Source organism: Atractosteus spatula, chromosome 3 (assembly GCF_055471065.1).
Source record: "Atractosteus spatula isolate fAtrSpa1 chromosome 3, fAtrSpa1.hap1, whole genome shotgun sequence".
NCBI classification, from domain to species: Eukaryota; Metazoa; Chordata; class Actinopteri; order Semionotiformes; family Lepisosteidae; genus Atractosteus; species Atractosteus spatula.
Window position 1 is genome coordinate 72,750,057 of NC_142708.1, and position 16,919 is coordinate 72,766,975.

Sequence of the window (16,919 nt, forward strand, 5' to 3'; positions counted from 1 at the left end):
TAGAGAAGGACATCAAGCTACATTTTCCTTTACAGCTTCTGACTTACTACAATCCAAGCCCTGTCATATTAAAATGAGCAGCCCTAAATGACTTTCATTATGTGTGCAACACTTGGCAGAAAACAAATCATATGCTAACTCAACATTAAGCTGTTGATTTGCCTTTTGCCTAAAAAGTGTTTCCCTCTCGAGAGAATGATATTTTCTAAACTATAAATTCCCTAAGTCCTGTGTGGTTTTTAAAATGAAATGACGCATGAATGGAATTTGATTTGCAGTACACTTCCTTTTAGCCCCATTAGGGCACATGTGAGCTGTGGCTTTAGGTATTTCATCATAAATAAGGTTCTTATTTGCTACAGCAATATGTCATGTTGAGTTTAGACAATGATTGTGCTACAGAAGATAATCTGTTAGATTCTTCCCTTTGGGGGTTGTGTGATGAATGTTATCTTTTGCCTCCCTTGAAACAGATGCTTGCTGTCTGGGACAGCAGTGAATAGAGGTTAGGGCTCTGGAAACTCAGCTCTCAACAGAGTCTGAGTTGTGAACATGGTGTATTGCACTTTACCTCAATTTCTCCAGGTCGTGCAGCTATAAAAAGAGGTACCAACATCACTGGGGATAGCGCTGTAGTGGTCCTGCATCCCGTCCAGGGAGAAGTCATGTACTCTCAGTTCACTGTGGGTTGCAGAAACTTTACATGGCAACCTGATGTGCCTCAAGGCTCAAATATCACTTTTGTAGAGAACCTGGAGGTCATGCAGGTCTTGTGTGTGTTTTTAATCCAAACAGTGAAGCTTGCAGGTAATTTCAAAATGCCACTTCCCATGGCTGTGCACAAAGGGAACCTTTGTTCCTTCATGCAGCGGCCCAAACAAGGGGGAACTATTACTCTGTCACACCGAACCAGCTAGACGGTGTGAAATATTTAAGGAGGTCATTAATGGAGTGAATGAGAGGGTCATAAATTTTGGGAAACAACCTGGACAGGGGTTCCAAAGGGCCTGAGCTCATACTCAGTTAGCAGTGTAGAGGTTTTTAAACACGGGAGGCACACATTATCTGATGTGGGGCTCAGACCAGAAAAATAAGTGGGAAAAGCTTTTAACATGTTAATTCTTGAACAGATAGGACCCGAGATGAGGACTTTTTCACAAGCACTGGTGCTTCAATAACAACAAAGCTTTGTTCCTGTGAATAATCGAATGTGATTTAGGTTACAGACAAGTGGGGTTAATTCGAGTCATCCTGCTTATTTAGTTGTTTAAATATCAATTCATTTCTTGTATTGTTCTGTTTCTTGAAGAATCCTAGATGATCAGCTTCAGCTACATGTCAGGATAGTTAGGTTTTGTATTTGTGTAGAGAAGTGCATTTTATTTTTATTTTTTTAATCACTTCCCCGTTAATACCCAGGTGTGTCCGTATATGTTAGTTTGGGAATTTTTCTACATATGAAAAAGTTTTTTGGACATATATATCTAACATGTATCTAAAACTATAGCATCTGACACACAGTACCACTTTATATGGCTTCAGTACCAAGATGAGGGAATATGAAAAAGGAGAACAGTTTTGAGTGACACATTATAAGCTGAGAAATGTCTTGATGAAAGGTCTCCAGATCCAGTCTGTCCTGACACTGTGTTCTGAGTTATTGTGAATGTTTTATCTTTGGACTGGAAAATGAAACCAGACAAGATGTTGTGAAGGAAAGGGCTTTGTTCCTTAATGTTTGCAGGATGAAACAGACTTTTCACTGGGCCACAAAGGCCAGTTTTTGTGGTATCATGAAATCACTCCCCACAAATGTCAAACGCTGAGACGAAAGCAGGCTTTCCAGGAGCTCAGCTGTTGTGCCTCTTCCAGATGACATCCTAGCACTCACATCCCTTTTCACTGCTTAACGCTCATGTGGTGCAGTCCATCGAGGACACATGAACTCATGGTCACACGCTTAACAGGAACAGCGCTGGCTCAGAAAAAGACCGCCACAGTTCCACAATTATTTGTTCAATTGAATTTTTTTTTTCTTTCAAGATTGATTTAGCCCCATGCAGATGTTGTGGTCCCATTCACTGCAGCTGCTGGCTGCTCTTTAGGGAAAGCCACCTGCCAAAAACTTTGGCCACAATTTGGAAATGAGAGAAAGAGACTGCTTTTCTTAATAACACCGCCCCGGCGAATGTTTTAAAGCGTTAGGCCTACTCATTTTTCATCAGTTTTCTGGTTACGGTCGACTTTTGATTTTTTTTTTTAGAGCTGGACGTTTGGTGTGGCTTGCTTTCAGACACAGGACCAAATGCTAGCAAGATCTTTTCCACTGAGCTTGTTTCAGCAAACCCCTTCCAATCTCAGTCTCTAACTTTCAGGCACACAGAGCAAAACTCTCACCTAGCTGGGAAGCAGCTGTAATCGTTACGTTCTTGCACTTATCAGTCATTATCAAGGATCATAATTGATCGACTGAGGGATGAAGCCTACCCAAGCCTAGCAAGTTGATGTACTGTACATAGTTTAACAAACAGCTGGATTAGATTCTGGAAGATCCCAGTGGTCTCCTCTGGCTTATAAAATCAGGCTTCAAGGTGGTCACACTGATGGTAACTATTGTCGTTGTAAGGAGGTTCATCCCTGGTGACGGTCCGTGTCCAACACCCTCCGGAAGCCAGCGTCAAAATCCACCAGGTGCTGAGGGTGAGGGGAGTTCAGGAGGAGGCTGGGGAGCAGCAGGCTGATACCGGCGTGGGGACAGGGGGCTTGTCGGGCAGGAGACACACCTTGCTTCCAGGCGAGAGAGCAGAGGCGCCCCCTCCGCGGGTCCAAGCCCAGACGGTGCGCGGGGACCCCAGCTACACCGAGTCCTCGGGGTTCAAGTACTGCTTCGGGGAGGTGCGCAACGGTCAGGTAAGGAGCGTCCAGTCCAGTGCAGTCTCCCACTGCCCTCCGATTTCTCCAGGGTCCATCAAGCCCCCTTGGAAACATCCGCATTGTACTGAACTCTCTCGAGTCCAAACTCTGTGGGGGCTGGGTCTCTACAAGGTGAATGGGGGCTGATGCTGCTGGTTCTTCTCCACTGTCTCAGCTACTCCTGTGTTTCTGGTGGCCGTGAGCCTACATTACTAGTTAAAGGAGAAACCGATAGCCCTCTGCTGGTACACTCAACCTGTGAGGGCAACAGAGGATAACAATTTCATCCTCAGGAGGAGTTTTAAGAAAGCGCTGGCTGCTTTTCCCTCATGCTCATCAGCTGTCTTTACACAGGGCCCTTCCGAAACAGCTGTCACTCTGTGAGCACCCCACGTACACATAATTCATTGTGGGGTCAAAAAAAGGGCGCTTGATTGCGCCACTAGTCATCCACACCCTCACAGCACACGCTTCTCTCTCTATCGTGGAGCGCGGCAACGGCCCTGCGGATTTTCCTTTTCAAAACAGGGATTTAATTTTGATCTTTCCAGCTCGTTAATTATCAATCCGAGAGTGGCTTGGCCGAGCCGAGGAGCTCAGCATCGCTGGATGCCGGCCCGGCAGGAATACCACAGTCATGCTTTTGCCAAGACTTAAAAAGATTAGTTTGTATCGTCTTACTCTTTCCTGTTACCTCATTTCTTCCCTGTTTACTATCCTTTTGTGCTTTTTCTGGATTGCACTCTTGTCTTTTCTGTGTAGATCTGCCTCTGCCTTTTCCAGTCAACTGCTTCAAACTAAAATCCCATCAGGAAAGGCTTCGGCAAGCTTACTGTGAGGAGCTGCAGTGGGGAGGGACATTCCAAGCTAAGCTAGAGCAACGCACCGGCCAAGAGAAGTGTTGTTGCCTTTAACTCCTTAGATCACACTCTGGAGGAGCATTGCCTGCTGAATTCCTCATCTTCGTGGATCACAGCACAAATTCGGCCATGTTTCCTACATGTGATGTGTTGTATGTTGTGTTGTATTCTAATCTCACCGCCCTGAAAGAAAGTGAACATGGTTTTCTTTGTCCCTTTTTGGTCCTCAGTGTAGCTCCCCTCTCCCTGGCCTGAGGTCCCAGGAGACATGCTGCCGGGGTGCTGGACTGGCGTGGGGGATTACAGAGTGTATACTCTGTTCCACCCTTTCAGGTAGGTAACCTTTCCCTCTCCTCCTCCCGCACAGCCCCGTTGTAATGACACACTCCTCTCCTGACTGCACTTCCTGGGGTCGTTGTGTCCTGGGATATAGTCTCTTTAAATGGCCAAACTGCCTTTTTTAATTCAAGAACAGCTTTGGATGATTGCCAGGAAACGCTGTGAACGAGAGAGAGGCGAATGAGAAAAAAAAAATGCTTTTCCCCAATCGAAAAGTAATCCTTCCTAATGAATTTGAGGACCTCACCCCTAATGTTTTAGCGGAACGGTCTCGGGAAACAGGCAAGAGTTTCAAAAAGAGTTTCCTCTTCCACATAACTGCAACTGTAAGAAAAAGAAACTGAAAACACCTTTTTTGGTCGTGCGTTTTCCACCAAACGCACCTCTGCCTTGTTCAATTGCTTTTCATTTTCTCTTTTTTTAACTGGAGAACTTTGGAATGGTGCTGTCTGTTTCTCCTTTGCACAGCAGTCACCAGAAGAAGCCTTTTTACATTCGAATCCCGCAACGGAAAACTTTTGTTTTTCACTTGCAAGACACTAAGGGACAAGGAACTGAGCTGTATGACGTTTCAGGAGCAAAGTGGGGAGCTGTTCTTCTGGATTAATTTCTGTGCTCTCTTGCTTCATTAAGACAGCTTCATCGAGCTGCTCCTGCAGGCGCTGTCTCACACAGCTTCTCTCTCGTAAGGGCAGGACGGCTGTTTTAGCTGCAGACCCTCTGTGACAGCGGTCTGATGGCCACGGGCCTCAGGGCACATTTCGGCATATCGGAAGGCATATACAGTATAGCGGAACGCAAGGTAACACATTCTTAACTGACAGGCTTGTAGTGTGGGAGGCACTCTGCAGTGAAGAAATTGCCTCTTCACTGCTTCAGACCGCTGCCAGAAACTGTCCACTTTTCCTGATGCATTCTACTGATGCATATGACTTTTTCTCTCAATGTGGAAACCACCCGTTATTTTCATTGCGACAGTGTGTAGCGGGAGGCGCCGCGGCGAGCACCGTTAAAATGTCAGCTCCCCGGGTGAGGAGACGGACGCACCGGTATGAGGTTGGCAGGGACCAGAAATAACACAAAAAGAGGTGAAAAATAAACAAAAAGCAAAAAGAAAGTGTAGCGCTGTGCCTCGTGACCCCCAGGCTGGGCTTACCCTCTTAACGGGGTCCAGTCTGGGGAAAAAAAGAGCCGCTAGCACAGCGCTGACCAGACTGGACCGACCCTATTTCACAGGGTCCAATCTGGTGAGCAGGGCGCGAAAGGCAAGATTAAAACAAGAACTGAGTGCGTGAAGAAGTGTGTGTGTGCCTGCCCCAGTGAAAGTGTGTGACGGGACAGGGAAAGACAATGAGCAGAAAAAGAACACCTTATGTGGATGCAATCCCTTTGGGGACTGGCGGTGTAAACTTCCCCTTCCGGGGCGGCCCTGCTCGTCCCCTCGGGGGGTGTCCAGTGTGCCTTTATAGGACCCGCCCAGCTGTGGCTCATCATCTAGAAGCCAGCAAGGCTGGAACTACAAAGGCAGGGCGTCGCCCTTTTACCAGATCTCTGCCTCCACACTGGACACGCCCCCCGCATAGTGCTACGCATATTAAGTGCCCTTCCAGTCTAGAATGAAATTATTCAGCCGCCGATGGGGAGTACTATCTTTAGATCCTTTGATCTGCTGCTCTGAGCTGTTTTGTTATTTTGTGCTAACGGTTTTATTTCTGCAACACCCCTGACCACGCCACTGCTTGATAGACCCCACTCAGTCAAGGCCCAAGCTTTCAGTGTGGATGAAGGAGCTTCCTGTTGTTTGACGTCCGGTCATCAGCTTATTCGTTTGTTTGTTTGCTGGACATTTTCACAGAGGAGTAACTCTTCTGACTGATCTCAATCAAGGTGGAACCTCAGACATGTGAATCTGGCCTCAAGGAAATATCAGCAAGAGAAGACCATGACTGGAGACTGCTTTGCTTAGCAAGTTCGCATGTTTGATTAAAGACCGATTGAAAGTTGAATTCTAAATGGCTATAACAGATTGCAAAAACAAGCTAGCCTTTCTTTCCAGCTGTACGTAATTGCTTGCGAAGTGAGAGGGGTAATCATAAGTAAAACTTTCTGCGATCCTTTTAGCATCGAGACCCTGTGGTGTTATTGGTAGGATCACCATTATAAGTGTATCTGGATGCTGGTCATTTCTTTTTCTTTTCCCTAGACTTAATGCTTGAACAGGTCAGGCTCCTTTTAAGGAACAGAAGTCTGCAGGCTCCAGACTGGGTTTTGGTCCAGAATTGGACGCTGAGCTCCTGGGCCCCACTGCCACACTCTACCCCCACTTTCTGCTATGAATAGCCAGTCATGTCAGGCGAATAAAACCAGAGAACCCGTTTAAAAAAAAACTCTTAATTTCTTAACAAATTCCAGTGCAAAACATATCTGTTTCTAAATATAAATTCTGAGCAATTTATTGCTCTGGGCCCGATGGAGTTTCTGGCTGCTGGAACTCCAGGTTCTTCCATATTTGTCTATTGTTTGCAGAAGGCCCTTTCCTGTTACTTCTGAGCCTTGACAGCAGTTTTAAGAAACGCTCCATTTTTTCTCCCTCTCCTGCTTTTTACTTCCATTTTAAGCTGGTAGAATCTTACCTGTTTACATTCACTTAGGTTCCTGGCAAAAAAGCACCCAACTTTGCTACAAAAGCAAATAGGACTTATTTCCAGGATCTGTAAAAGAACACTTAACTTGACTGAATGATCTAAACATCCCTTTATTCATTAACTTTTTTATTAAGCAATCCAAATCCCAAGTTTACCACTAAAGAATAAATAATATGCTGAAAAATAAAAAGTATAGACTGTATTTCCAGCTGTGCAGGAACTGGCACTGCAGTTTGATGTCCTGTTCATTCTGAGTGATAGTACAGATATGCATTACTGGTGTAGAGGTATTTTAGTTTCTTAACTCATTCCCCAATCTTCCTTCTTTTGAAACATGGAGCCAAAAATCATTTTTTATTTCATACCAGCCAGTCTCTCCCTCCCATTTCAGAATGTCAACTTGTTAAACAGTTTTGCCAAGACAGTGAACATGTTGCTCGGTGCTTTTACCCAGCATTTACTGTACAAGCCCAGTACTACAGTCACACATTTTTCAGAGCAGTTCCAAACGTACACCCGCCAGCTCAGTGCCATGACAACACAGAGATAACACGTGAAAACAAATCGTAAGGTAAAACAAAGACCGCTCTGTTAAAAATCAAAATAAATCTAAAATAATAAACAAGTGATGCTGAATGTGGTAATTGCATAACTTAGATTGCTTGGAAGAAGTGACCTTATTATTCATTGTTTCCCAGGGGTCAGGCATTACTCTGTGGAAAGCGATCAGAGAAAACGAGAGAGAGCATGCAACAAACAACAGAGCTTTTAAAGCTCTGTAACTTGGGGGTAGAGCGTTACTCCCATTTGTTCCTCTTATCCAAGCAGTTTTGCTCCATCCTGTTTATGTGCTTTTGTGTGGGCTCTCTTCAGAAAGGCCTATGTAATGAGCTGTTTAATGGAGTGTTTCAGGAAGTTAATATAAAGACAACAGATTTTTCTGTTTATCCTCTCAACAGCTGACAGATCCCAGCCAGAGCCCCTGAACAGCTTCATTGCCTTGGTTTATGCTTCTCTCTTTGTTTTTATTTAAAAAAAACATGCACGGCCCTAGATCTGTCGATATCTATAATTGAAATCTGGACCGTTTTACAGAGAAAACGGATGCCGGTTCTTGATGAGATAAATCATTGCTCCACAGCCTCGCTTACAAATACAGTGGGCTGAAATGCTTGGTAAACCCATTTGTTTTTGTAAATGCAGGGCCCTGATTGATTTGAATGATCACTTCCACGCAAAACAGTACTTCCATGCATGAAATGGCATGCTTCCTCCAGTTCCCAAATAGCCAAACGGCTGCATTTTTCCCGAAGCAATTCCTCAAACCGTGAAGAAGGCCAAGCTCCAGACTTATGTATGTGTCAGTGTGTGCTCCATTTTTGGCTCTGTGGTTGGCCCCAGCTGAAGTATCTCTAGCTCCAGTGTACAGGGATCTGTTAAAACCCTCTGTGTGCTTTATAGTTAATTTGAGTAAGTCTCTTCTTGAGCACTTGGTGTGCTTTACTCATGTCACACAACATACCAGAACACAGTTTTAACCTCCCCTTAGAGAGATGGTAAGGGCAACATCTGTTGGGCTCGGCAGTTCAGGACTACTGCTTTGACTCATATGTTCTTGTCTTTTGCGGAAAAGGCAAAGTTCTGGAGAGTTTATGTGCAAAATGGTTTTAAGTAATTGAAAGCAAAGTGAAAAAGTGCTGAAATTAATTATCAAGCCACTCAGCCCAGTTTACACAAACCTTTGAAATCCCGGCTGCAGGATTATTTCCTCTTCTGCCTGAGCTTCATATCCGAGTGGGTCTCCCTCCAGTCTGCCACTGGGCCCTGCGCTGGCAGTCAGTCAAGGGCAGAGTGTAAAGTGAAAAGCTCTTCATCCGGGCCCGATGGCAACTTTAATGGTTAATGGGGCAGGCTTTGGTGATTTATACACTTTTATGTTATAGGCCTCAACTCACTTAATTACTGCCTCTCTTTTATGAGCCGGTACCAGTGTCTCTTTGTAGTTTTTCCCCAGCTGCTGTGCCGAGCTATGTCTGATGCCCGGCGCTGGAGCTCTGCCTCTACTAAGAAGCCGCTCTCAGGTCATAAAGTGTCACCTGCAACCGTTACAAGACCATTTCAAAGGCACTGGAGAACAAAGGCCACTGAGATCCCCTGCAGTTCAATTAATGAAGCCGCCGCTGTGTAGAAAAAAAAATAGTCTGGATGGTTGGCTTTTTTATGAGTCACAGACAGTGTTGCTATTTTTCTCATTCCGAATTGAAAGGGTTATTTAAAATGCTGCAATATGCTTTTCACGGGGAGTGGCTTGTGAGGGTCTTTGTTGCTGATCATTGGTGTTGTCTGCACAGTTGCAACAGAAGCCTTCTGAATGGGGGCTCTGGAAAGGCACCGCTAACAAGTAAGCAGGCCGGTTTCAAAACCAGTTGACCGAGGAAAATGTTGGTGCCGGATTTAGGTGTCGTTCATGAGTATGGTTCCTTCTAGACAGGGAGATGGTGCTGGGCTCTGGAAGCACAATCTCATGCTTTCTGGGCACATTCCCATCTGCATGGCTTGGTACCCCGTCTTCCATGTGGCTGCGTCCACTTGTGATGCGTTGCAGTGGGTGAACTTAAATAGTAAATCACTCAGCATAATCAGCATGGTGTTTCACGAGAACGGAGAGGAGGGTTGATCTGTTAACTCTGGAAATGAAAGCCCATCTTCCAGAGCTTCCTCGCTCTTCACATCGCCCTTCACGAGATCTGGAATCATGGGGAGAAAACAACAAAACAGCCTGGATGACCTCTGACCTTCTGACACAGGCCTTGTTGTGATTCACACAGACCAAGTAAAGAGGGACCATGACACAGAGGCCTTTTCCACCTTTGCTAGGCCTGCTCACAGGCCTGTTCTTCTCATCCATGTTGTGGACCAGGACTTCTGGGAAATCAGGCCATTTTGTCAAGGTCCTGCAATGGCCTCCTGCTCTCTCTGAAGTCATTTAAGTGGCAACAGACACCTCGACTGGCCACAGACAGGTGCACGGGCAGTTTTCTTACCCCTATTATTAAGGTAATTGAACTGCCTTAGTCTTTTTTTTTTGTCTGAACGCTCTCTTTCATGTGTTTGGGTTTCCCTGGGAAAGCAACAGAGGTCCCCAGCTGACCTCTGATCCTTTGCCTTGAAGTGGCTGAGCTATGAATCTCCATCACTGCTCCCGGGCTAGGACGTCTGGCCACTGCAGGGGTGCTTTTATATGCATTGCACTTAAACTAATCCTTTAAAATGTCACAGTCCAGAGTGAAAGAAACAGGACATCAGCAAGCTGATCTCTCAGGTGGGTGTTCAGGTTTTCATTAATACCGCTTTGGGTTGCTTCTTCTTATGTTCCCATTCCCTGCTTTGCTGTGGCATTTTTGAAAATGAAATGTAATTGTCTTTTCATCCCGGTCAAATAAAAGAAGAACGTTTTCCTCAGCCTTTTACTATTTCCACACCTTAATCACTGCAGTTAGTTCCCTTGTAGGTGTGATTGTGCACGGTCCTTTCCCACACCGGCTCAGATTTGGTGCAGATTTGGTCAAAACCTGCATGTCGTCTGCCCTTAGGTTCTGGTGGCAGCGGAGACCGAAGTTGTCCGCAGGGATTTGAAAGGAGGAACGGGACCCAGTGTGTTGGTAAGTGCCTGGTTTTTCTTTGTCACTGTCTCTCACTTGAGGCACCTAATTGATCTCTGGATTACAGCTCATGAGGTTGCCTGTACTCACTATTTTTCGCACTTCTTTCACACCTGCGGTAACTTAATTTTTTGCCACAGCTGGAAGCCGGGAAGCCTGTGGCAGGCGGGACTCAGCGATGGGCTCCTTCAAAGCGCTGTGTGCAACTTTGTTTCTTGTCGAGCATATAGAGTCAGTATACGATCAGCAGCACAATGCTATGGAAAAGACACACTGGACAGAGGCTCACAGCTACTGAGGCAGGACGCTGTGCACTCAGACTGGCAGGCGTGACAGATGTTTAAAGTTTCCTTGCTCTTCGAGAGTGAGGATGGTTTGGAAGATGAGGAACAATGGAGATCACAATTACTGTACATTAAGTCACTGGAGAACAGTGTGGCCTTGATGTTCACAGGTGACACAACAAGTAAGGATCTAAGTTGAACATCACTAAGAAACACATTTGGTGGGACACCCAGCAAGTGAGAAGTCACAGAACAGGAGGTTCTGCTTTAATCTGCTGATATTGGTACGGAAATATGGGTTAATTGCAAACAGTAAGAGTACATTTTGTTAATTGTAGTGGTTGATACAGTACGACAGGACACTGGAATGGTAGGAACTGATATGGACCTAGTGCAGCAGTTGCTGTGGATATACTAGAGCTCCCAGGAGTGTTTAATAACCATGATTAGTTTTATGAGATGAAGTCTTCATGTTTTCATTAAACCTTAATAAATTTGCAGTATGTTAAGCTAGGAGGCATCCTCAGAGTGGTACAGCGTGATTGCACTGAAACCTATAATGTGTCTGGAAAAATAAAACCATAAAGCTCAAAAAGAAGGCTTTTAAGTTACACCAAACTTTCCTAAACTAGGGGAAGCATTATCATAGCATTAATACCTGAAAGGATGACGATCCCAAGAGAAACTTCAGTCATAGCTGGTTGATGCGGAGACTGGTGTTCGTACATGTTTGAACTATTTCCTTTTCCCTTTTTATTTAGTACATTGTCTTTGGGGACTTTGAGGTGTGACGGTATCAAATTCTGTTCTGTGAATGCATTGCCTCTGCTTGACTTAAGCCAGAATGCCTTTAAAAAAATGGGTTGCCTCATCAAGAAACTATTCCAGGCCCATCTCAATGTACTGAGCCAAGAATGAAATGCCTTCCAATATCTCAATCCAAGGCAAAGACCGGTCGAAGGAATCCAGAGACGTCTGCTGTCAGTGCGGAAACGCTGTTAATGCCACAATTATTCACCAGCCTCCATTGAACGTAAAGGATAACAGTAGAATCTGGAAACAGCACTGGATTTCACTGAGATTAACCACACAAACCCATTTCTCCTTGTCTCAAATCCACCAGATAAGAGTAACGAGACAGGATTTCTTTTACTGTGTATGACTTCTCTAAAATCTTCCGTAACATTATCTCTAGACTCACCTGAACCTAAAAATGTTCTTCTAAATTGTGTGTTGCACCTTGAGAGGCCCAAATCTCGTCTTCCTTAGTTTTAGAGTAATCTAAAGTGACAGGGAGCTACTGTAAGGCCTTAAAGGTGCTGTATTAAGAGGCATAACTTTACACAGAGAGTTGTGGAGGGTGTGTTGTCGCAACGATATTGACCTATCAAAACATGGCTGGATGAGATTTTTGGATCAAATGAACCAGTCGGTTCTTATGTTCTTATGTCAAACAAAACATGTTCCCTGAGACAGCTGAAGAGAGACCCTTCTCTGTTCTGAGTCATGCAGAACAGAATTTACACAAATAAAGTGAGATGAAGCAACATTCATGGAAAACTAAGATATGTGGAAAGATACCATGTTGAATTGCTTTTATGGGAGGGAGAATAGCTATAAAACCTGAAATAGTTCTGGACAGATGCATTCCAGAGACGATGTAGGTTTTGATAAGAATGGCTCACAGAAACCATCTGTTTCTACATTTCCCAGGATTGCTCCAAAAATCCCTGCACTTACAGTATTCCCAAGGCTTTTTCCCAGGAGGAAGTGGCACTTGGAACAGACACAATGTAAATAACAAGGCAACCCAAGAGCACAGCTTTTGTGAACTCCAAGCCTGCATGCAGCTGCTCTGCAGGCCGTGTTGATGGTCAGTGCTGTTAGCACTCTGAGGGGAGGCCAGCGAACTGGAAAGCTCAGAACACGCGAAGCGAGTGTCAGGACAAGGGGACAACCCTTTTCCCATCAGAAGGAGAGCTATCAGTATCAGTTCTGCTTACTGGGGGTCAAGCAGTGAGTGTACATACATCACTGTGTGGGGCTCTCCTACACATACAGTACAATTACCCTCGAACGTAACTTGGAGGCGTTAGAGAATCTTTCATTTCACTATAACTTTGACAGATCACCACTACTTATAGCCTGAGAGTGCTAGGAGTGAAATGAAGTTAAAAAAAGTGAAAGAACATGAATGCCTGACTTTGTTTTGTTTTTTTTTAGAATCTCGTAGACTGCAGTTCAATTACAATCTGTACGTATAAGGATATAAGGAAAATAGCGTATACATGTTTGAGGACTTTGTGTACTGAAGAAAGTGAAAACTGTGAAATAGCCCAGGAACCTGAAATAAGTGGAAAGGCAGGAGCAGTGTTTTGCACCTCAGCTAGATATTTTGCAAAGCCATGTCATGTCCCGTGCAGATTTCGAACTGTGCCCTGCTACTCGACAGATGCAGGATCTCGCCGATCGTTTACACAGCCCTGTCTGTCCACAGCCTGGGGAAGATGAGCCTGAAGGCAGAGCTGGCTCTGCGGCTCATTGTACAGCCCCAGACGTCAACACCTGCCTCTCGCCACATTCATCATTTTCACTGGTTCCTTTGCTTGAATTTGAACTTCCAATCCATCGCGATCGGGAAAGGATTGCACATCTTTCCACATCTGATTTCTAATCTTTTTCTTTCCTTTATGAAAACGTTTTGCAAGATCCAGTCTTTTGTGCTATCTGCTATGCTGTAATGGGAGGAGTGCGGCTCATTAACAGGAATGTTCCGGGTTTAAATCCTGGGAGGGGAACTACAGCTGAATCTTTGAGCAGGATGCTTCAATAAAATGAGTTATGATTTTACCCAGCTTTATAATTGGGAGGAAATGTAAGTGGCCTGTGATGAAATCGTAAAGTATTAATGGTTTTCAGTAAGCTATTTAATAATACTTTTTTTGTATCTACTAAGCATGATATATAAACAGCCTAGACTACATACAGTGCCGTTTAAATAAAAAGGCCCTATATCAGTTCTTATTTACTAAAAATCAAATACACTCACTGGGGAAATATTAGGAACTGCCTGCCCCCACACACACATTTCCCCAAAAATTGTTGGACCTCTATGAAAACTTGAAAAGGGCACCTACTGACTTTAGTCCAGTCCAGCACCCCCTCTTCTTGCAGGAGGGCTCTCTGTTGAGTTTGGGAGGAGGGCTAGTGGCGTGTGGGACTGAACAGCACCTCTGCTGGTTTGACGGGTTTTTCCACGGGTGAGACGTGGGGATTGTTCTGGCCAGTTCAGGTGATGGAAGACCGTCTCCTGTTCCTCAAGTCTGAACACGTTTCATGCTGCAGTGAAAGGCGTTTATTCCTGGGATCGGAGGGTTCCCACAATTTCGGCCCATGAGGGATGAGCGTGGCTCAGCCGTGAGACCTGAAGACGAGCCGCATGCCTGAACTACGTCAAAATGCAGGCTGAAGCTCAACCGCTCCTCCCTGCTTCAGTCAAATGTCCGTTTGTGCTCTTATTTCTCTGACGCCATCGTGGATGTCTAGTCTAGCTGGGAATCCTGGATTGAGTGGAAGACTTCAGGCCCATGCTGACTGGCTAGGGCATGACAGAGCTGTTTTCCCCCCGTGTAGATATTAATGAGTGTTCGCAGCCTGGGTTCTGTGCGAACGGAGACTGTGTGAACACTAGAGGGAGCTACAGCTGTGTCTGCAAGCAGGGCTATATATTGGATGCCTCTCACGGAATCTGTATCTGTAAGTAAAGGGGCAATTAAGCCAAAAGGCCGCATGCGCTCTGATGCTCCTCTGAGAAATTTTGAATAACGCTTGCGCCTGGAGTAAGGTGTGAGAAAGTGAAACAGAACTTTGCCAAAATTGTTTTCTTCATTCGGGTTTTTTTTTCTGTTTTACGGGAGAACGTGTATCCAAACCTTGCTGTCGGATGCTGGCTTGGTAGCCGTGACCCCTTAGAAAAGACCAGGGGGTACTAGCCTTCAGCTGAACACAGTCCCTCTGCCTTTCGAGCCTCAGAGCTGATTGTGTCTCAGCCTTGTAATGTCTGCAGCTGCCAGTCAGCACGAGAGGACAAGGAAACGGGTGCAGACTCTACAAAACTAAAGTTCTGTGGTGCTTTTCTCGTTGCTTATTCTCTGTGCTTTCGGAAACCGAGGCCGTGCTTTGGAATTGCTGCTGATGCTTTAACGCCTGTGAAGCTCTGTGTGTTTTTCCTGAAGCTTTCTGCTTTGCTGCTGAAGCTCGCTTTCTCTCTGATAGAGAGACACGTCCCCATCCCTCCGGATTGTCAGCGTCTTGTCTCAGACTGCACCTCTGTTCCTTCTCAGGGCACCTGGAAACAGAGCTTTTAAACCACACACAGGGTGCTGAGGGCCATTTTAAAATCTTCAGTTAATTCTCTTCCTTCGGCTTTTCAGATTCATTTTGCCATGGGTTTTCATCTCAATTCTGTGTTTTAATGCGCTGCCATACTATTTCTTTATGCTCTTTTCCATATCTCTCTTGCACGGACATAAGATACTCGGCATTCAGCAATCAAACAGAGCACACTGCAGTAACGCAGGTCCAGTTCTGAGCTAAGCACAGCTTTACAGCGGGGCTTTTCATCTCCATCGTCCAGCATCCAGCATGTCTGTTTTGTTTTGTTTTGTTTTGTTTTTTATATGTTGAAGAGCTATTAAGAATGGTTGAACCTGAACTGGATCAAATCAAGACATCTGCAGCTGAAGAGCTGTTTATAGCTAAAGGCAACATAGAAAACCCATGGGAAGCCCCCATTTTTTAAGAACCCCCTTCCTTGGATAGGGTTTAGCATTAGCAAAGAAGTGCAGCAAAATGCATAAAGATGATCAGAACAGTTGTCCAACTTTTAAGCATTTAAAAATATTGTGCTGTTGATCAAATTAGATCTTATCTACCTGAAAAGGAGAATTTCCTAGGTGATTTAACCAGTACGAGTTCTTTGCCCCGCAAGAAGAGTGTGTTTTCGGGGTGTGGGGGGATCGTTTAATTATCCATTAGTTAAGGCGTGTGGGGGCCCAGTAGTCTGATTGAAACGGTAATTAGCAGGTGAAAGGTAATTACCATTCCTGTACTTGACTGGACGTGTAAGTCTCTCATGCCAGACTGCAGTAATGTGCAGTAATGTTGCTAGTTAGTCAGCATTGTCCACCCCTGCTCATACTCCCTGTAGTTAAACAGTCTTAACTTCACCTACATAAGTAAGTGGGTGATAGGCAGGTACTCAATTAACAGAGCAAACACTGGCAGATGACATGAATTCGAGCTCCTTTTTTATAGCCCCAAAAAGCTATTTGCTTCCAGTTTTATGAGCGAGAAGCTTAGGTACTTGTGTGGTAATTGAGTCCACCACCTGTCTGTCCAATTCAGCGCAGGCAGTTTGCACACTTAATTAAAGACATGTTGACCAGCCTGACTGGGTGGGGTATGACACTGGGGCTTGACAACTGTGTCCACCTGGTAATTATGTGTCTCTTGTGAGGAAGAGAGAAAGCTTTGCAGGTCAAAAGATAACATTCTGCCCCTCATCTGTGCTTATAGTACAGAGCAAGGTTAGTATCGAGCTTCATGAGAATGAAATAGTGTATCAGAGAAAGCTCTTCAAAAGAAGGTGTTGAGGTTTAGCTGAGTGAGCTCAGCAGTCGAACGAGGCAGCTGTGACCTAACACCACCCAGAACGAGCAGTGCAGCAGGCCAAGAGCAAGGTTATATGGCTGAAAGAGAAGAAAGGGGAAACGAGCTCCAAGCATGGCTTCAGAAACATCAGAATGAATAACCCGTGTGCTCCTATAGCCCAGAAAGTGATCTCCGAGGACAAGGGCCAGTGCTACCGTCTCTTGACGTCGGGGATCTGCTCCCTGCCCATCCTGAGGAACATCACCAAGCAGATCTGCTGCTGCAGTCGGGTGGGCAAGGGCTGGGGCAGGAGCTGTGAGAGGTGTCCACCCTTCGGCTCAGGTGAGATGAGTACTGTTAAAATTACTTTAACTGGGGGTCTTTAGGATCCTTATCTGACATCATCAGGAAATGTTAAACCTCAGTCCCTGTATTCATTACAAGCTTCTGCCTTCAGATGAGGATAATACTAAACTTGAGATTTTACCAAAGACTCATCAGCACTTTTGTCCGACCAAAGTTGCGTATTTTTGCACAGCAATTTACGGCTGTTTTGTTCCTTGA

At 45.1% G+C, this 16,919-nt stretch overlaps 1 protein-coding gene across 1 annotated transcript in view; it reads left to right on the forward strand.

Annotated features, from left to right (window-relative positions):
- The window catches only part of ltbp4 (latent transforming growth factor beta binding protein 4), a 78,676-nt gene that overhangs the window by 26,681 nt on the left and 35,076 nt on the right, over nt 1-16,919 (forward strand). The window contains exons 10-14 of the mRNA XM_088911221.1: nt 2,627-2,910; nt 4,004-4,106; nt 10,351-10,419; nt 14,337-14,459; nt 16,533-16,697. Coding sequence (XP_088767347.1) covers nt 2,627-2,910; nt 4,004-4,106; nt 10,351-10,419; nt 14,337-14,459; nt 16,533-16,697 — 744 coding nt within the window. The remainder of the gene's footprint in view (nt 1-2,626; nt 2,911-4,003; nt 4,107-10,350; nt 10,420-14,336; nt 14,460-16,532; nt 16,698-16,919) is intronic.